Consider the following 22,454-nt stretch of genomic DNA (forward strand, 5'->3'; position numbering starts at 1 on the left):
TAAATTTATCCTTTAAACTGGAACACTTTACAGAGTAAAGGCAGTACTCTCGAGATGGGACTTGGAAACAACAGGTATTACCAAAACTAGGAACCAGGGCGGGTTATCTCTCTTAGCTATATCTTTAGCACTTTTAAAAGCTCATGCACCTAAGAACAACAACAAAATTCTGTATGTGGAAGTAACTAAGGCTTTTAACTAAAGCCACACTTTGTTTTGTACTTATTTTTTCACTATAACCATATTTATCATGAATGTTTGACATAAATTAACAAAACTTTTTTCATGTTTTTTTTTCTTTTCATATTTAAAATAATCAATGAATGTGAAGGGAAAGTAAATATCTCATCAGCCCTAAGGCCCTGTTGTTGGCTGTATTCATTCTTTAAACTTTGGGAGGGAAGCTAGAAGATCCCCTAAGGAAAAGATAATTAGAATCTGATTAGGACTTTCATTTTTTAAAAGATAACATTGGTGAATATGAATAAGGGAATGAACACGGGACAGGTTGAAACAATCCAAATGACTAGTTCTTCTACTCCAGAAAGACTTTTTAAAATATGTGAAGTTGATAATCACTTTAAGTGCTGAGACCAACACCAGCTGGAAAGATACCACCAGGAGATAGTAAGCAGATGCTAAGCTGTTGAAACATTAGTTTTCTCAATTTTTTTGAAATATTTTTTAGTTATAGATGAACACAATATCTTTATTTTGTTTATTTATTTGCATGTGTGCTGAGGATCAAACCCAGTGCCTCACATATGTGAAGCAAGTACTCTGCCACTGAGTCCCAGCCCCAGCCCAGGTTTCTTGATTTTATAAAAACAGTAGTAAGCCTCCCTGGAAAGTTTCACGTGAAATCTTTGTTTCTGGATGAAAAAGGAACATTAGAATGTCATTATCATGTCTGAATTAGTGTTTATTGAATGCTGAGTTAGTTCCCAATAAAGTTTGAAGTTTCTGCTTATTCTGCTGTCTGATTGAGATAAGCATGCATTAGGAAGGAGAAGGAGTAGGTACGAGTAGGGGGGTCCTTGAGCTCCACACAGCAGGGTCTGAATGCTACCTTTGGTTGGAAGCCCTCTCCTGATAAAATCCATATTTAGGCCACTTCATATTAGCATACAAACTAGATTAACTTCTAGAGCATCTCCCAGTATAGAAATTGTGCAAATGTGTGCCTCTTGTTTTTATAAGTCATAAATGACAACATGAAAAATAAAATTTTATTCAGTCATTTTCTTGGCAGGTTGATGGGCCATATATGATGTGCAGGTCTGAGCATCTGGATTGGCTCATTTAGATAGTTCTTTAATATCTTTAAAGATGGATTATGCAAAGTCTATTTAGGCAAAGAGTAAAATTTTAGTCATAGTTCCCCAAAGTATTGTGCCAAATAAAATTTACATGTTATTGGCGCCTCTCCAGGTTCCTTGCAGGCAGATGTTGCTTTTATGTTTGTGCAGCCCTCAGAGCTAATTAGGACAAATAATTAGACATTTAAGACAACTGTGAAGTACATGGTACCATATACTTGGTCTGCTTTTCAGTTTTCAAGTGGGTTTTTTTGCTGTAGAAATTCCCCTTTGTTTTAGATAATAGTATTGATAAAGTTATGGGCAAAGCCATACTGTAGATTAAAATAAGTTTTAAGACCAAGTACATTTATATAAAAGCCATTTGTATTTAGAGATGGATAGTTCATATGTTCTGTTAGTATTTTTTTTCTTCGAGTAGATAGTTCTAACTAACTTCTTGAAAAGTAGCAACCAGAGCTGGGACTGGGGCTCAGATGTAGAGCACCTGCATGGCACATGTGAGGCACTGGGTTCTATCTTCAGTACCATATAAAAGTAAATATATAAAGATATTGTGTCCATCTACAACTAAAAAAAAAGTAGCAACCAAATTTTGAACTCATTTATATTTACTAAAATATTTTTCCACATATTAGTCAGCTAGCATATATTCCAGGTGAAAGCCCTGAGCTTTGTAAGAAATATAAAGCTGGTGTCTAAAAAGTTGATTCCATAAATAAAAATGCATGTTCTTAGGAGTTGTTGGATACCTCCATCTGTAGAATCATCCTTTCCAGGTCAGGCCATTTCCCCAGCAACTGCAATAGTCCATCTCTCACTCTCTAGCACACAATCCTACTCTCCAGAGGCTGTGACTGCTTTGCTCAGCTGGTGCCCACAATCCCAGGGCCACCTCTTTGGGAACCGTCATGGCCACTGCTGCTCACTGCTTGGAATTAAACTGAATGTGTTCCATGAACTCCAAGGTACTTCACAGAGGTGTAACTTTGGTTTTGAAATCACTCATTATATTGTCTCAATCTTCCCCAAAACTTTACTTCAAAAGGTTGTGCATCAAAAGGGCTGTGCATATTTCTAATGCTTATAAAGGTTTTATGTAGTTTAAATATACAGAGATAGAAGTGAATTTTAATTCTGATAATCTAAGCCTTAGAATATTGACACATTTCAGCATGTAAAATGAATTATTATGAAAACATATTGGAATTAGGAAACTTAGAATTTTGTCAACAATCCTTAGTTTCTCTGTGGCAGTGTTTGTTTCATAGCATAATCCTGGGTTTACTGAACTTACATTAATTCATATTTTAATCTTTTAACTAAAATATAGTTGTACATTTAAATCAGGCATGATGATTTTAAAATGATATTGCAGAGGGGAGGGAACATTATTTTCTGAGGCATGGTCTTTGATTAGAAAAGTCATTCTCCATTTATCTTTAGGTAATAGTGGCAAGTGAGCCAAAGAAACACGGATCATAAAGATGAGGAGCAGTTGTGAAAAATTTCACTCACAAAATTTCTGGAGCAATGTGTAGGATATTTTTAAGTATCCTAAAGATAATATAAATGAGAATAATAATTACATAGCTTCTTAGCATCAGGGAATGAGTATGATGTTTTGAGCTGCTTAAATGTTAAACCTAGGGCTGAGGTTGTGGCTCAGCTGTAGAGCGTTTGTCTACCATGTGTGAGGCACTGGGTTCGATCCTCAGAAGCAAATAAAAATAAAAACAAATAAAAATAAAGATATCATGTCCAACTACAACTAAAAATTTTTTAAAAAATGTTAAACCTAAAGTTGTTTTGTGGGTTTATAATATCCATACAAAAGAATCACTCATTAAACTGCTTTCTGTTACTCTCTCATTTATTTCATAGTTAGTCAAATCTCTGCGAGTTGTAAGGATGGAAATTTGAGTTGCCTGAGGTATTTATTTGGTCAATAGATATAGTAAACACTTCAAGAGACAACAAAAAAAGTTTTGTCAGAAAAGTACGCTTGTCTTTGTGGGCTTTCCAAGTACCTTCAGATTCCTTGTTTATCCTCCCTCAACTTTCCTGGGAAAGTTCTTGAGAAATTGAACAATGACTTAAATGTTTTGTAATCTCCTATTTCTGTTGCATGGTGCCTGGTACACAGGAAATACTGATCAGAATTTCTGATTGAAGTCACATGTGAAAGCCAGGTGGATTAGGAAGTCCATTGACAGGTTTACCATTCAAAGATGTTTAAGTAAAAGGGATCCCAAATATTTGCCACTCTCTAGATTAGTTCTGATCTGCATTACATATATGGAATAAATGAAATGTCAGGGATGCCTGCAAACAGGAATCTTTCCCTTTCTTCTTTTTGGTTCATTGTAATTAAATCATTTCTTCCATTTTCCTTTATAGCAGCAAAACTTAGTACACACTTGATAGCCAATTAATTATAGTGGCAATTAGTACCTGCTGCAAACTTGCGACCCTTTCTAGAACACTGTAGTTGCTACAGCTGTTTATATCTACCATTTATGGCCCAGCGCTGTTCAAGGCACTTTTCAGTTTTTAATTTGTCATTTGAATTTCTAGCATTTAATTTAGATGCCTGTTTTGTTTCCCACTGATTTGTCTGATGCGAGAAGTTTTTTTCTGAACAAAGATGAAAAATGTGTAGAGTAAGCTAGTTAACCATATGCTGCAATAAAGTGATACTATTTCAAATAACCTTCCTCTTTGTCACACCAAAGTTCAACATGAAGACTTGTGACCTTACTGATAAGGTACCACTTTGATATAATCAGTTCAAATTTATATCACTTGGTAATCATTTCTGAATGAGGAACTTTCCCCTTTAGTTTACATTGGAAGTGAGAAAATAGCAATAGGATAATGCAGTTCTAAGACTGAATGAACAGTACAGGGGAGAGGGATGGAACCTGGCCCCACAAAATACATATTTAAATTGATAAACTAAAATAAATAATAAACTAGATAAGCTAACATAAATATTACACTAGGATGGCAAGCTTCTGCTCTCTTGTTATAATAATAATGATAATACATAATAAAAACTAATAAAACTTTTTTCAGCAATTTTAGATCATTTTTTTAATCCCATGTGCTAAGAATTAGTCAAATTCAGATATGAAAAGGACAAATTACTTATTCAGTGATTTACAATTTCTTACATTAATTTTGTAAATTAATAGTTTTTAAGTATATAATAATAGACAATAATATTGATTTATATTGTTTTCCTCTAACATCTTATTAAAAATTAGCCAAGTGCAGTTATTAAAAGGTTGAGTTTTCAAGATCCAGTAATTCTCTTATCCTTAGTTTTATTGTATAATGTGTATTCATTTAATATCATGAGGAAATAGGCTTGTATACTGGAGAGGACTCCCTGAAATGGAGACTATCAAAATTATGCTTCTAAATATACTGCCTTTTCAGAGCCAAGGATCATAGTGTGTTGCAGTGGGTTATATTGACAATACTTGTGCAAATTAGAGTTATTAGCAATTAGAATTGCTATTTGGTCACAAGGGTGTTTAATGCATTGAAACTTTAAAGTCACATTGTTTGAAAAAAATATATATTTATAAAAAATATTTAAAAATGACTGTGAGGAAAGCATGGCTTGTTCATGTAAATATAGTATTCTGCTTAAAGGAAACTTGAAGAAATTCTTAGTTTTGATAATCCCATATTTTTTAACTAATTATGAAAAAAATGTACTACCAAAAAGGAAATATGTTAGTGTCTATATACAAACAAGTAAAATCCCTACTAATATATTAGCATATGAAGTCCTATACCATGCATAACTGAGAAATTAAATATTAATGCTATAGTGAATGAATAAACTAAAAGCAAGCCCCTATTAAAAAAAAAAAAACTTAAATGAAGTCAGATCATGGAGGTGGATTGAAGCAAGCATCAGATGCACTGCAGTTGAATGGTGACATTCACTGTCAAGGAACCGCATTGCTAAGTGATGGCATTATTTCTCTCATCTTGTGTTTTCCCAGGGTAAAGGCAAATGGCTCACTAGTAGACTGAATTTTCTGTTCACTCTTAATCTTTCCGGATGCATTTTTCTTGATACCATGCAAATACTTGTCATTGACACAGGAATTTCATGATCCAGGGAATGGGTTTTACTCACAGTAGTGGAGGTAACACCCACTGCCATGACAAATATTCAGTGTTTCCATATGACCTGCATGCACCCTTCTATGCATTTTATAGGGTGAGTTATTTTAATTCTTACAATAATCCTGTATGTGGATACGTTTATAACACCTGTCTTGGGTTGTATCCCTCCCAAAGCTGACTCTGAGACAAGTATTTGGGCAGGTTGTTATTTGGGAGTTGATTCCGGAAGCACCAGCTGGAGGTAAACTGAGAACACAGTGTGATAAGTGATTTAATGTGGCAGGACCCAGGGGCTCAGTCCCAGAGGGGCCCTCAGAAACTGTGGAGCACCCTTGAGAGTTGGAAGGCTGAGGTAGCTACAAGATTTAGCTAATAACTCCCTTCCCTCATTGCTAGAGAGTCATTCTTTGGATGTTTACTTTCCAGAAGCCCTAGCATGCCTTGTGGTGGACATGATCGACCTCGTTGCTGGATGATGCCATCAGACAGAGAGGAGAAAGCTTACCCCTTTAAGATACAAGGTGCAGATGGCCTCTAGGTAGAACAAGAGAGGTATGGACAGAGCCCAAGAGGGTCTGCTCCATCCATACTTTGTAGATGAGAAATGTGAGTCCTAGAGAGGCTATATAATTTGTCCAGATGGGAATGAGAATTAGAGATCAGTGAATCACAGCCAGGCAGCCTTCCTTCAGAGCCTACATTCTTTTTTGTTGATGTTGTTCTTTTTAGTTACATACTACAGTAGAATGTGTTTTAATGTATTACACATACATGGAATATAACTTCCCATTCTTGTGATTGTACATGATGTGGAGTTACATTGGTCACGTATTCACATATGAACATAGGAAAGTTATGTCCAGTTAATTCTACTGCCTTTCCAATTCCCATCCCTCTCTCTTCCTTTCATTCCCCTTTGTCTAATACAATGAACTTTTATTCTCTACCCCCCCCCTTATTGCATATTAGCATCTGCATATCAGAGAGAACATTCTGCCTTTGGTTTTGGGGGACTGGCTTATTTCACTTGGCATAATAGATAGACTGCTTAATGAAATCAGTCGATAGATAGACTGTCACAATAGACTGCTTGATGAAATCAGTCGATCAGGATAAGAGCAAATAACAAGAAAACGTAAGTCCATAATGAAATGTGTGTAACAAGTTCAATGGTGTAATTGTAACACAAAGAATTATATCAAGAATATGCAGGGTCATGTCAAAGAGGGGAAATAATGCTTTGACCAGGGGAAGGTTGGACTCTACATATGTAAGGGTGAAGAAATATGGAAAACCTAGCTTTTGTTGAGTTCTCATGATATACCAGTGATTGTAGGAATCCCTTCACATACATTATTTCACTCATATCAATTGAGTGGTATTAGTTATTTCACAATTTTCAGTGTGGAAACAGGACCATGGAGCCTCACAGTTGTGCACTCTCTAGCCCACTCTAGATGAAGGGTGTGTCAAAAAGACAAGGGAGTGATCCAGAGAAATGAGGAAACTCAAAGGCAAATGTTGGCAATATGCATTCAAACTCTGATCAGAAAGAAATGTCCAAATGGGCTTGAGGTCTTACCAGAAAAGATCTAAAAATCTTTTCCCAAGATATGCTCTGAAGCAGTTTCCAGACCACCAGACCCTGATAACTTATCCAGGGGACATGTGCCATGGAAACTAATGTGAATATCAGAAGTGCTTGGCTGACCTGCTGTGATGGTTGTGATGTGTGAACTAGGTTGGTAAAGCTGATGCCACCAAGACTTAAATCATATCTCCAGATCTGAGCAGATTTCAAATGTACAGTGTTGGTCTTCATAATAAACAAACCAGAATCTCACACAGACCTTGGCATTCTCTTTTCTTACTTCCCAGATGGTTCTAATATGCAGCCAGTGGCAACTGCTCTGGTTTCATAAGTTGATGTTCTGGCTGAGATATTCTAATAACTTGTGAGTTAGCTTTCTATGTTAGAATGACTTATAAGTCAACTTTCTCAAATCCAGCTATTCATCCATACTAGCCACATTTCAGGGGCTCAGTTGCAAGAACTAGCTAATGACAACTGTACTGGAAGGTGCAGATATAGACATTACTGCAGAAAGTTCTGTTGAGAGCAGTGTACGTGATGATTGGGTAGCTCACTCTCTTGCAGACACTTGGTCCTTGTATCCAAACTTGTGTATCAGATCACATGCTTTCCTCAGAAATACCTTCACTCTCTACCTGATTATCACATTTCTCTTCATTTGCTGTATCACTAAAGAGACAAAGTGCTTTAGAGACAGGGAAGCCCATCACTTGAGAGAGCAGAGAGCAAAGGCTGGGATCTCATGTCTAGATGGGGTGGAGCTGACAACAGGGGGACTCAGCCCTTCCTCAGAAGTGCCTGGGTTTTCTATCAGTGTGGATCTTCCCTATTATCAAATATTTGTCTACCTAAGGCACAAAACGCCTTGTAGCAGGTAAATATACCATACCAACAAGGCCTCACTTCACATTTGCAATTTATTTCTATGCTCCATATGCTTGCAATCTACTGATTGTTTTTCAGGTAGGGAAGAAAAATAAGAGAAATTACTGAGTAGTTAAAATGTTTGCTCTTGGAACCTTAGTGTTTGCTGTGCTTATGGTGAAAATAGAAGGAGAGCCATCCACACTAAAATGATTAAGATAAGAACAGGATACATCTTTTTGTACACAAGGAGCTCTTAAGTTGGAGTTGAGAAAACTCAGGATTTACATCCTTGCTGTAGTATTTATGAGATGATCTAAGGGCAAACTCCTAGTTCTCTCAGGCCTGTTTTCCTAATCTATCAAGCTAGTTTCATCATGGTACTTACTGGTCCTGTCAGAGTTCTCAAGAAGCACCTAAGACCCTCTGTGCTAATGGGACTCAACAGCAACTTGGAACATTTTTATGCACAGTGATCTGGAGTTTTGAATTATATATTATCCTTCTCTAGGTCACATATTATCTCCCTTTTCTTGATGCATTTCAAATACTGAGTATAATGTGGGCAAGCATCTTGCTTGTTTTTATAAATTAGGAAAAGCTCATGTTGAGAACCACCAAGAGTTTAAGTTTTGAAATTTCATGTCCAAAATAGGTGGGGTGCCTAAAAGGTTAAAAATAAATAAATAAAAACAAATACACTGTGAATAAGGATTGAAAGGGTATAGCAATTTGTGCTTAACTTCCTGGTCCTTTATTTAAAAAAAATTTTTTTTTTCACATAGGTATTGTGTTCTGAAAGAAAAATAACCACCCTGGGTCATATAAGAGAAAAAATAAATAAATAAAACCACCAAGGATACTCCTGACATAGGCAGGCCAGGAGAACCAAGAGATTTTAAGCCACAAAATTGTATATCTGAAGCTAGAATTCTTCATTTGCTCTAGCTATTTAATACACATTTCTTCTGATTTACTTTGAACTGAACTCTTGTTGTAGGCAGAGTAAGTAGCAGAAAAGAAGATTGATTTAGTCAGAAAACAAAATTATATTTCTACAACTTTCTAACTTCTTTAATGTCTTCTGTTGCTAAACATTTCCAGAGTTTAGACTAAGAAGACCAGGGAGAAGAAGGAACTAAGGGTTGCAGAAAGAACAGAATGTGTGCTGCATGTTGTAATTGCTAGTATTGGTCAGTCTGAATGGGAGAATGAACATCATCCCTGTACAATCTCTGCTCTGAGAGAACTTCTACTTATTTCAGATGCTAAATGATATAAATCAAGAAGGGCTTCGGAAGGACCTGGCAGAGGAAGCAAGAGGTGCATTAGTTAGGAATACATATTTTGGCACAGAGTTCCAATTCTGTTTGTCACTTACTAGCTGTGTGACCTTGGGTAAAGTACTTAGCCTGTTATGCCATGCGTGAAAGGGGATAGTAACTGTGCCAACTCAGGGGGTTGCTATGAAGATGAAAGGACTTAATAAATGGAAAGCACCTGGAAAGGTGCCTTGCAATATGTAAGCATCTGTTAAATAAAACTCAAGAAATGCCTGTGGCATGGCACATATGGCACTAAAAGTTTTAATTGAATACATATAATATCCAGTGAAAGGCAACAAATATATTAATACATTCCATTAGATGTGGTTTAGACAAAAGCAATACTGTATATAAAAGGGTAGTTTTCAAAAAAGTAAATCATGTATCTCATACAAATATAAAGTGATTGCAGTCAAATATCATATGTAACTCATGTGTTAATAAGGGAAACAGTAAGATATTTTAACTAGTTCAAAGAAGAATTAAAAGAGCAGATACAGGACAACAGTATTGATATTAATTTGCTAGTAGATGTACAGGGCATAAATTACTTTCATCTCTACCATACAAAATCCCTGTGCATTTCTGTGGAAAAAAAAAAATTTGAGGGCTCTGGTTGTGGCTCAGTGTAGAGCACTTGCCTAGCATGTGTGAGGCATTGGATTTGATCTTCAACATCACATTAAAAAAATAAAATAAAAGTATTGTATCCATCCATAACTAAAAATTTTTAATTTTTTAGATGCCATCCACCTTTTACTGAACTAGAAAATAAGTTAAGGGAAAGGTTCAGATGCCTATAGCCTTAGGTCATTGGAAGGGTCCACCAGGCACAGATCTAAGGAAATAATCTTTTGCCCATTTAAAAGGCTTGCCCAATTTTCCTTGATTTAGGGAATTACGCAGTCAGTTCTTCTGAGGGTTAGTGAAATGGCATTAGAGAAACTTGTATGAAAATGTTGACCGTAACACTTCTGTGAAATTGTCATTTTACCTCTTTGAGCATCACCACCCTTTTCTGTAAAATTGGGCTAACAGTATCTAGAACATGGGAGCTCTTATGAGATGATATGTGTCTAGAGCTCCTGATCCAGCGTGTGACTCATTCAACCAACAGTAACTATTATGGTTTTAATTATAATTACCTGAGCCAACCAAAGACTAATTGCTCAGTTTTGCTTCTGCTATACCCAGTCAACCTAAGTAGAAATTTGAATCTAGCATTAGGGAAAGCCCAGGGGAAGTAAGGGGCAAGGCTCCCACAAGGGACACTGGGAACATCAGCTCGATTAGAGAAAGGGACTAAGGAGAGAAGGCTGATAAATAACACAGGTGGATAATACCCAGCTTTTAGAGAAGCCTTGGTATCCAGACAGAGGAGTTTTAGCTCTGTATAAATAAGCACCCAGTTCAGAATCATCTGGAATACAGATTCCTGGTCCTCATCCTAAACTTACTAACTTCATAACTGGCAATTGGGAGTCTGTATTTTAACAAGTTACCCAGAGGTTGCTTGAGCAAATGGAAATTTAAGAACTACCGTTGCAGATATAAGATATAAATTTTTTTTGATTAAAATTTTTTCAAATTTATGGAGGTGTGATTGAAAATAAAACTTGTATTTATTTAATGTGATATGTTTTCACATGTACATTGTGAAATGTTTATCACAGTCATGACACTTTTAAATGGAAACTTACAGGAAATAATTGAAAGACAAAGGGCTCCAAGCTTGAGTGACAAGCCATGACTGCATCAGTCAATGATTTTTTTTTTTTTTTTTTTTTTTTACTGGGGATTGAATTCAGGGGCACTCAACCACTGAGCCACATCCCCAGCCCTGTTTTGTATTTTATTTAGAGACAGGGTCTCACTGAGTTGCTTATCACCTCACGCCCAGTAGTCAATGATGTTTTTATGAAACACTCTCAAATTAAAGCTTCTTTGTTTTCTTACCCCTTTATCTTGTCAATTGTATGTTATTCTACACACAAAGGACTATATGAGAGAAATCCCAATCACCTTAAATGAAAATGTTTTGTTTTGGCAACCTTAAATGAAAATGTTTTGAATTTAGGCATGATCCTGCCGGTAAAGAAAAAGAAGAGCTGTATTGACTGTTTATTTCAAAGATCAAAATGTATGGCACTGTTTATAAAGTGAACATGTGTAGTTATTTTGTTCTTTCTAGGCAGGGTGTAAAATCCTTAAGGGTTGGGCAAGATGGTTGGGAACTCATTTATATTCCCCAGTGAGGAGTTCGGTAAATGCATGGTTGTTGAACTGAGTTTTTAAATGATCCTTAGAGATACCTGATAATATAACCATAACCCTTTGCCCTGGAATTAAGCCTGTTTTTCAGAGTCCCTTTGGTTCAATTCCCTAGTATGCAATAGTCCTTTGTGAGGCTAATTAAAATACCTGAGAAATATGGGAATTATCTGAAAATTAAAAGTTAGAGTGTGCTCAAAATCCTAGCCTCAGCTGGCCTCCTGGGAGACTTCCCAGTATTAGATATGTCCTTAACCCTAATTGTTTATTCCAATCTCCTGTGTTGGTTGGAGGAGAATTACAAAGGGTACCTAAGAAGGCTTTTAATGGTTCTTATAAATTATTCTACCAAACTACAAATGTAAAAAACAAAACCAAAAAGTTTTTGGTTGCAAGTGTTTTACTTTTTGTTATGATCTTACTTTTAGGGAAAAAGAAAACCTATGTTATGATCGTTTAGCATGTAAGAGAATTAAAACATTTTTTTTTGTTATTGGGTAAAAGAAAAGATGTCATATTCCCAGAGGATAAGTTGGTGCATTTTCAAACTTGAGACTGTACCCATACTTATATAAGGATGAGATTTATATATATTTATTGTTATTTGATATTCAATGACATATATTTTAATGCAATATATTATAGGAGATATTGAGTATGAAATGCATTATGCAAAGAATTTATTTTTATTGAATATGTATTGAATGTAAATAACAGTTATGAATAAATGACTTATTTCCACTTCTGAACTTGATTTTATAGCTGTATTATTAAAATCACATTATTTAGAACAAGTTTATATTTTGTTTCTGTTCTTAGCATTCTATGGTATTTGTTTCAATTAACTTAATGAATTAATTAAAATGCTTAGAGACATATTTTTGTGATTTTAGTATAAAAATTCAAAGCAGAATCAATTGTATTTTCCTTTTTTATTGGTGCATTGTAATTATGCATGATAAATAGGGATTCATTATGCCATATTCCTCATTCCCCAGGACTCTCCTTTTTTTGCCCCTCCTCCCTCCCTGGATCGGCTTGCTCTACTCTACTGATCTTCCTTCTATTATTGTTATTTTAATTAGTGCATTATATATACATACATATATATCTCATATATGTATATATGAGATATATATGATTTACACATATGAATCATTGTGGTTCATTCAACATAGCCTAGTTTAGTAGATTTCATTGCCCAGGACTTCCCCAGACCCTCCTCTCTACCCTCCCTCTCAATCCCCTTCCTCTATTCTATTGGTCTCCCTTTTATTTTCATGAGATTCCCCTCTTCCCCTTTTAAAATTCCTTGCATTTCTCCTTTATGACTGAGTAAAACTCCTTTGTGTATGTATATACCATATTTTCTTTATCCATTTATCTGTTGATAGAACACCTATTCTGGTTCCATAACTCAAATGTATTTTTTTACCAAACACATTACTTGAATTTTTTGATTGCATTATATATGCAAAGAATGGATTAAATACTGCTTTCTTGGAGATTCTCATCACCACCCAAGAAACTCAGTGTTTGTTTACTTAGTGCCATTGGCTGATTTGACCCATGGGAAAAAACTGAGGCTGTGTGAATTGATGAGAAATGCGTGAGCCTGGTGATTTAAAATTCAAGTGTTTTATAATTGATGTCTTTATAAATGCAAAATGGTTGACTTTTTTTTTTAACTTTGCATTCTTTAGTGACAGAACTTTATCTTTCATGCTGTTTACTTTTTCCAGGTTTTAGGGACAAAACCAGAGCTTCCGGATGGAGACAATGATGACGACACCATAGCAGACATAAGTAACAGGAGGATGGCCAAGCTCTACATGGTGAGTTCCCTGGAAGCAGATCGGTGGTTTTCATTGGGCTGGATGCGAGTGGAGCCTGTATGGAGGACTCTGCTGTAGTTCATGACTCTCCTCATTGCCTACATACATGTGGAGGTTCCATTAATTTCTTGCTTTTGTATATTTGTTAAAATTATCATTTTTTATTACTTTTTGCCATTTCCATTAAAAACAGCAAATAAATGGACTTACTGCTGTGACTTACATAAATTTAGATTTGTTATTCTACTAGTTTACAACAAAAATTGTGATATGTTGCACTCAAAAATAAGTTTTCTTTATGGAATACAACATTTTGTAAGCTTTTTCTTGTAAATTCTTGATAAAATTATAAGATTTTAACTTATTTAAAAATGCCCTCTCTAGCCAAATAAAGGCTTTCCTTGTTACAGGAGGGTGAAGCTCTCAAATCAATCAGCTGTAAGGAATCAGGGTAAAACCAGCCCTCTCCTGGGTACTGACAGTCCTGGTTCTATGTCAGCTTTCTGGCTACATGACCATGGGCAAGATATAACTAGTCTGGGTCTTAATTTTTTTATCTGAGGAGAGGGTCAAAGACAGACAGATACACACAGATATTATATTAGAAAATTACTCAGGTACCTTCCAACTATATAATTTTTTAAAATTTTATGGCTGATGAGGATAATAAAAAACCCAAAACAAACCAGTTAAGCAGGTTGCTAAAATGTTTCCTTCGCTTCCAACTTTCTAAGCAAATAATTCAGAGCAGATCATAATCTCCCTGCAGAATGTAGTATTTTTTTTCATCTTTAACAGGAAGGAACTTTTTGCTGCTCCATAAAGGATTTTCTAGCTCAGAAACACTATAGTATTTTTTTAGCTTTATTTTTTAAAAAATTTATTTGCTTTTATGTGGTGCTGAGGAGTAAACCCAGTGCCTCGCAAGGTGAGAGCTCTATGCTGAGCCACAACCACAGCCCCAGCAACACTATAATTTTACTTGTGTAGCATAAACTTGCTTTTTATAATGAGGAAGTGGATTTTTTCTTCCTATATGGCAAAGGAAAATATGATCATCATTGCTGCTCAATACTGATAACTTTAACATGAGTTATACAGAAATTATTATCTAAATAGGCTGAAGTTTAATTACTTTCTCTAAAAACATTGTCAGCCTGAAAAAATATCATTTACTTCACATCATCAATCAAAATTATATCCTCTTGAACAACATTATGGATTACAGTAATGTTTCTAAAAGGGCAAATATTAATCCTGAACCATAGCTCTCTCTAGTGGAACTATAACACATTGCACACATCTGAAATAGAAAATCTATTCAAAAATAATTTGGGGTTGCTAAAAAAGACAGTGAAGTAGAATCACCTCGGGTGCTTTCTAAAAATGCAGAATTCAAACTCTGCTTTGGTGTTGCAAAACTCCACCACTGATTTAGAGAGGGCCCTGGAATCTGCATATTTAACAAGTGTCCAGGTAGTTATAGCCAATAAGCTAACTTTTGGAAACTGGTGCATTCTGATCCACACATGGATATCGCTTTTGATTTTGTAGGACCACCCGCAAATTCAAGAAAGTCCTACTTCCAAATATGATAGAAGTTGTTTGCTTTGATAATTTTCACAGACTATAGTTAAACTGCAGCACTTATGCTAAAGTCTGTATGCATAAACTAGAGTCCATCAAGGCCTTTAGCACAGAACCTGCCATGTAGTAGTAGGCACTCAGTAATTGTGGTCTGAGTGAATGTTTATGTTTCACCTTTTTTAGTGTATGCAGTGTGTGTAAGATCATTACCTACTTGCAAAGCTTGCTCTAAATTTGAAATGAAATGATTATGTTAAGTTCATTACAAGATGCTTGTTATGAAAGAATCTCAATAAATCTTAGCCGTTAATGCTTTTCTAATGTTTTAACTAGTGTCAAAGCTTAATGCTTCATTAGTAGTTCTTTTGCTTCCAAAGACCTTAAAAAAAATAAAATAAAAAGAAAACCTTTTGGAGTATTGTGCTCATGAATGCTTTGTCTCTTTGTCATGGTTAATGTATGAAGTTCATGCTCTTAAAGTAGACAGTTATGTTTCATTACATTTACAGAGTTATGCAACCATTACCATAATGTAATTTTAGAATATTTGTATCTGCTCAAAATGAAACCACGGAGCTCCTGGTCTTTGTATTAGGTTTCAGATGCAAGTGGATCCATGAGAGTGACTGTGGTGGCTGAAGAAAACCCCTTCTCCATGGCAATGCTGCTTTCTGAAGAATGCTTTATTTTAGACCATGGTGCTGCAAAGCAGATTTTCGTATGGAAAGGTAAAAGATGCCCTTGACTTTGTTGCTGCATCTCAGATGTGTAGCTATTTCCTTGGAAGGACAAATAAAACATCTTTTTTGATTTTTTTAAACTAGTCTGCCTTTTGAGAAATGATCTGTAAATATCTCACCTACAAGGCTGCTATGTTCCTCCTCCTAGCATCATTTAGCAGGGATTATGGAATTAAAGCATTTGGACAGCATAAAAAGAATCTCTTCACAAGCACTGTTTATTACTATATTACTAGATATTTTTAATGTACTAAATTTAAAATTTAAAATTTGCCATTCTGGCACTGTGATACTTAAATTAAAATCATGTTCATTTTTTTGGTACACATGCATTTCTTCATCATATAATATTTTCCTCTCTGAAATTTTCTCTTTAATTTACCTTCTATTTTAGGTAAAGATGCCAATCCCCAGGAGAGGAAGGCTGCAATGAAGACAGCTGAAGAATTTCTAGAGCAAATGAATTATTCCACCAATACCCAAGTATGTGTGAAAATGAATTGACTAGGAAAAAAAATTTAAACATGGGAGTCATGACATCTCCACAGAACTCACAGAAGAATTTGCTCAAAAGTAATATATGAGGGCTTTCTCCACCTGAGTGTATGCATTCTTGTGTCTTATGCCCCTAATACTTTATCTGTGTGGTGGAGAGGATTCTGCAGTTACTGCAGGTCAGACCTTTAGGGCTGCATGAGGAGGAAAAGCCCACTCACTTGCTTCACAGCCTTTAAGTCAGGATAATCAAGCGCAGTAGATTTAGCTTAAATCACTAATCATCTGTCCGTTAGAGCAGGTTGTACAGAGCTGGGCTAATACCCAAATAGTATTTGTCTTCATCAAGATCAACTTAGGCACTGGCTGATTATTCTTTTTCCTTTCTGAATCTCTCAGCCTCAGCTATCATCTTCATTGTTATGTTCTGACACATGTGACACAATGTGATAATTTCTTCCAGGTCACAGCTCTCTTGTGAACCTAACGCAGACAGCCAAACTTTGGGGACTATTATAGTGATTACATATGAAAGAAGTTGATTCTTTATTTCAAACATTCAGATTCAATGGCAATTATTTTAATTATGAGAAAAAGCAGGCTTGGATTATTTTAGCTTCACAGGCTTCTAAATTTATACCTGTAATCACAGAAACCTGGACAATAGTCTCATTTCTTTCGTTCTTTCTCTATTACTAATGTTATTCCATGATCTCTTGTTTTCCTATCTAATACTATAGTTACTATTTTAAATTTCAGATTCAGGTTCTTCCAGAAGGAGGTGAAACACCAATCTTCAAACAGTTCTTTAAGGATTGGAAAGATAAAGACCAGAGTAATGGCTTTGGGAAAGTATATGTCACAGAGAGAGTGGCTCGGATAAAACAAGTTCCATTTGATGCCTCAAAATTGCACAGCTCTCCGCAGATGGCAGCCCAGCACAACATGGTGGATGATGGTTCTGGCAAAGTAGAGGTATTTGTGTACCTGATTTTGTTTGTTTTTATCAAGCCCATTTATGTCAGCATGTGTGGGACTATATAGCTTTATGATATAATATCTATAATATGATGTATGTAAGAGATGTAATATAATATAGGAAACTGCAAACATTTTAAGATGTGAATCTTACTTAGTAATGAAGATGGTCCAAGATGGTACTCGAAATCATGGTAGTTTAAGCTGGAAAAGTTAAGGTCTGATCTTCACTGCCCATTTTGCATATGTATATGTTGAGATCCTGAGAAGTTAGGTGGTTTGTGCAAGTTCACCTCATGACTGTCTTAAAGATCTGAACAGAACATAGTCTTTTTGCTTCCTGGTCCAGAACAGCTCTTTCTCCCAGAAAGCCCATTTCTGGGGTTGTGCACTGAGGGTTTGTTGCTTTGAGTGTAATATCTACCGTTACTTTTCCCTCCCTCTTCACACTAGAGGTATTTATAGATGAGATCGGGTGTGTTCAGGGTAGTATGGCTGTAGACCGAAGGCATTTATAACAGCAAATTGAGCATGCATGTGTGCTAAAAACAGATAATTATTCGAGTATTCAAATTGAGTTTGTTGATCATTCCCTTTTAGATTTTAAAAACTGCTGAAAATCTCTTCACCCTCAATCCACTCTTTAGTTGTCTAAATGAGAACTGGATGATGTCACTCCCTTCTAAAATATTTTCATAGTTTTTTTTTTCTTAGTCTGTCTGAAATCATCCCTCTTCAGCGATTTGACCCTTGCTCCCCTCTCTCTTCACCCTTCAGTGCTTGGGGGTCTGACTCTTCCCCTGGCCTTCTAGCAGCGTCCCCACACCTCCCTCTGTCTGATTAACCTCCCACTCTCCCTGGCAGCTCCAGCCTATCATTAGCCATGGCTCTTCTGAGAAGCCTTCCCTCAGCCTTTCTCAGTGCTCAACTTATAAGTGATCTTTTCCACGGGATTTATCACTTAAGTATCACAGAATTGTTCATTTACTTACAGATTTCTCCTAGACCTTTCAGCAGTTCCTTGAGGACAGGAGTTAAAACATTTTACCACAGTCCTAGGACCAAACTATGTAGTCAAAAACTTTAAGAATAATTTTCCTTCTTTTCAAAGACATAAAATGTGAATCGAAGCTGCACAGAACCATGACAAAGGAGGTCATGTGTCAATCTTGGCCATCATCGGAGGGGTATTAACTTCGGGGTCTGGGACTATCTCCTGCTCAGATATCCTTTCTGGTGTTTAGCACAGGTGGTATGGTCACAGGGCCCTTGACCAACTGTGTCCCTGATGCAGTCTCCATCTCAGACGGCAGCACCTCTGAGATGCCCTCCTGTGCCACCTCAGGACTGCTGAAATCCAGTGACTGTCTAGGCTCCTGGGTTTCGTGGGTGATGCTGCTGCTTCTCCTCCACTCTCTTCCCACCTTCCCACTTCTCTCTGAAAGCACTACTCTGTTCTTCTCCACTTGCTCATCTCCATATTTCAAAGCCAGGTCTGCCCTGCTCCTTTCCTGGACCCAGGCAAGAGGATGTGCGCATGTGCACAAGCATGTGTACATGCGGTGATCTGGCAGTCTGATTGGTAACTCGTTGGTGTTTCTACAACTCTCATCTTTCCAACTTGGAGTGTCTTTAATCTGTGATGAAGATGAGGAGGTTCTGCCTATTTTTATCCCCTGTTGGATCTTTTCAGTTTTATGCCTGGGCTGTACCTTTTTAAAAATGGGAATCATGACATTGGCATCTGTCTTCGTTTGTTCAGTTTGCAATAGCAGAAATAGCATAGATTGGGGCTTAAACAGTAAACATTTATTTCTCACAGTTCTGAAGCCTGGAAAGTCGAAAGTTAAGGTTTTGATGGATTGGCTGTTTGGTTGGTGTATGCTTCCTGGTTCATAGACTGCTGTCTTTTAGCTGTGTCCTTGCGTGATGGAGAAGGAGCTAGAGAGTCTCTAGGTTCCCTTTTATTAGGGCACTGTTTTCATTCATGAGAGATTCACCCTCAGGATCTAATTACTTCCCAAAGGTCCTGTCTCCCAACATCATCACATTGGGGGATTAGGTTTCAACATGAGTCCTGTTGGTCCCTTGAACCAACATTCACATTTGGTCCCAGTCTACCAACTCTTGCCTCAGAAAATAGCAGTCTTATATCTTAATACATAGAGAAGAAAAAAATATTTCACAGCTGATGAAAAATACTCAATTATAAAGTTAGGAGATACATTCCTAAGCTGAATATTGTTTGGTGCAAAGTACAAAATAATAGTGTCATGTTATTTTCACTAACTGATGAAATAATAGAAATTTATTAATCAACAGACTCAGAACTGAGCTAAATACTGTGAAGGAATAAAAATAATAGAAGTGCTTAAAAGGTCAACAAATTGCCAGTTTGATTGACATTTTCCCCTTTGTTTGATTTGTAAACTAGTTAGAAAAATTATTTAAAAGTTATTTAATAAAAGTTATTTAATAATAGACCTAAACTAAAAGTAATTTAAAACCTATGAAAAGATAGTGTATGTATATTCCATTTCTTTCAGATTTGGCGTGTAGAAAACAATGGTAGGATCCAAATTGACCCAAACGCCTATGGTGAATTCTATGGTGGTGACTGCTACATTATTCTCTACACTTATCACAGAGGACAGATTATCTACACGTGGTAAGTTTACCTCTTTCACAAGAGCTCAAGTTCCATAGGAGCTAGATTTTGCTCCAAAGTATTAAATTTCATGTAGTACAGGATAGAATACTCTATCATATAGAATAAAGTATTCTATCCTGTAGTTACCCCAGAGAGATTTGTACAACATGCATATTGTATTTTCTTTTGAATGTGCTTCTGACTGGTATCTGCTGTTCACAAGCAGAAGGAGGTAGATAAAAGTCATCCTGTCTAGCCTAGGAATAAAGTTTTGATGTCCTAAATGGTTCTGTCCTCTTATTGGATATGTGGTTGAATTTTTCATCTCATATGCAGGCTAACCCTCTAGTGGCCAGCTTTGGGTACCATGTCTTACTGTTAAAATTCGCAGAGGCCCATCCTGATTAGAGCTGCAGAAAACTGCAGTGAGGCATACTCTGGGGCAGGGAGTGCAGGGAAATAATTTGTGATTCCATCACACATTCCAGAGACCTCAAAGTAATGCATCCCTATTCTTTGTCTCCATGAAATTCATAACAGTATTGGAGAAAATATGCGAGCGTGGTCCCCATCTGCAAGGTTTTGCATAATGATTTGAGTTAACTGAAGCTTGGGTTTACTTACTTTAGTCCGAAGCCCTGCTCAAGGAGGAAGGAACAAATGTCCAACCAAGTAATTTATATGCCTACCCTATGCCCGGCGATTTCAAAGCATAGGGATTCTGAAACAACTCCTATAAAATATGAAATTCTCTAACTTGTTATTAGGTAAAATCAGGTAAAATATAATACTGCTGAGAAGACAGGAAGAAAACTAATTCTCCAAAAAGATCACAAAACTGAGAAGTGTGGATGGAAAGTACAAAGATCCTACCTTGCCTTTACAAGGTAGTGGCAGTCTCTAAAGCATGTTGTGTCTCTACTGATAATAACCCTCACACCAGATGACAGAGTCACATCTGTCCCCAAAGTCCAAATATTCATGCTGCTCAGTGCCTCAAATCCCATCAAGTTCAGGAGATGGGATGATACTAACAGATAATCTGGCAACCAGAAGCATTGCTAGAGCTTAGAAATGTGGACTTCTAGGTGTCACCTTTGGCTCACTAGAATAGATTCTGCAAAAATACTCTAGAGAGTCAAATGTGGGGCCTCGAAATCTACAAGTGATTTATATATGATGAGCACTGCCTTTGTCAGTGGTTCTAAACACCAGGCAGAATGCCGGAATAATTTGGACAATTTTTACACATCTAAATGCCTTCACCCCACATGAAATAAATCAGAATCTCAGGTGGTGGCACTCCTGAGAGTCTAATGTACACAATTATTAATGAGAACCACTGTACCCAGAGACATTCCTAACCCCACTGTCACTCCATATACTGCCCAAGATGAATGTATATGGTTAAGAGCTAAATAGGTCATGTTACTAGCAACCAGCAGCATGTTTGTACAGCAAGGTACTATTTAGTTCCTTATATTGTCTTTTTTACCAAAAAAGAAAGCAAGTGGGATAAGATAGGTTTAGTAACTTCACCCAAGATCACAACTGTTGTAACTGACAAAACAATGTTCAAGCCTTAATCTGTATGTCTCTCCCACTCTAGTTCTGAGTATAGCTGTCCCATAGAATTATGTCCTTACTTGGCAATTTTCTCTTCTAAAATTTTAATTTAGAAATGTTTGTGCAAAGCACAATATTTATAGGAAAAAAATCAATTACTCCTAGTTAACTTTTATTTTGTTTCATGATTTTTTCTTGTGTTCCTCTTTCTTGATCTATCTTTCTCTCTCTTTTTTTTTTTTTTTTGGTGGGGGGAATAACCAAAGGTTGAACCCAGGGTGCTTTATCACTGAGCCATACCCACAGCCCTTTTTATTTTTATTTTGAAACAGGCTTTCTCTAAGTTGCTTAGGGCCTTGCTAAGTAGCTGAGGCTGGCCTTGAATTTAGAATCCTCCTGCCTCAGCCTCCAAGCCATTGATTCTATTTTAAATATAAAAAAATATAATTCATTGTGACAATAACAATTTACAATCACATAAATATCTATGTGAACATAATTAAATAGAGTAAATGGGGTCACAAATTTTAAGTGGAGTAGTTATTCCTTGCATCTTTTGAAAGTGCTTATTGTGTACTTCATGTGCAAGGCATTGGGCTAGTTGCTGGAGATACAGTGATGGAAAAGAACAAACAAACAAGCAAAAAATGACCTGTGCCCTGAAGAGCTTATGCTTTATGAGAAGAAGATAATTGACAGGCATTTTTTGGGGGGGTGGGGTTACTGGTGATTGAACTCAGGGGCACTCAACCACTGAGCCATATCCCCAGCCCTATTTTGTATTTTATTTAGTGACAGGGTCTCATTGAGTTGCTTAGCATCTCGCTTTTGCTGAGGCTGGCTTTGAACTTGCAATCCTCCTGCCTCAGCCTCCTGAGCTGCTGGGATTACAGGTATGTGCCACCACACCCGGCTTGACAGGCATTTTTAATGTAATGTAAAGGATTGTAAGGTAAAACCAAGCTGTGTGACCTTTGGGGAACTATAGTCAGACGCCTCCACTTACTCCAAGGTGATTGGTGAAAAGTTCCTAAAAGCGACAGCTAAGTGGGAGCAGAAATAGAGGCACATAGAAAAGAGA

At 36.5% G+C, this 22,454-nt stretch overlaps 1 protein-coding gene across 1 annotated transcript in view; it reads left to right on the forward strand.

Annotated features, from left to right (window-relative positions):
- Window positions 1-22,454, forward strand: part of Scin (scinderin) — a 75,148-nt gene that overhangs the window by 33,588 nt on the left and 19,106 nt on the right. The window contains exons 5-9 of the mRNA XM_015498109.2: window positions 13,265-13,357; window positions 15,540-15,672; window positions 16,079-16,167; window positions 16,939-17,154; window positions 19,704-19,825. Coding sequence (XP_015353595.1) covers window positions 13,265-13,357; window positions 15,540-15,672; window positions 16,079-16,167; window positions 16,939-17,154; window positions 19,704-19,825 — 653 coding nt within the window. The remainder of the gene's footprint in view (window positions 1-13,264; window positions 13,358-15,539; window positions 15,673-16,078; window positions 16,168-16,938; window positions 17,155-19,703; window positions 19,826-22,454) is intronic.

Source organism: Marmota marmota, unplaced genomic scaffold (genome assembly GCF_001458135.2).
Source record: "Marmota marmota marmota unplaced genomic scaffold, marMar, whole genome shotgun sequence".
NCBI classification, from domain to species: Eukaryota; Metazoa; Chordata; class Mammalia; order Rodentia; family Sciuridae; genus Marmota; species Marmota marmota.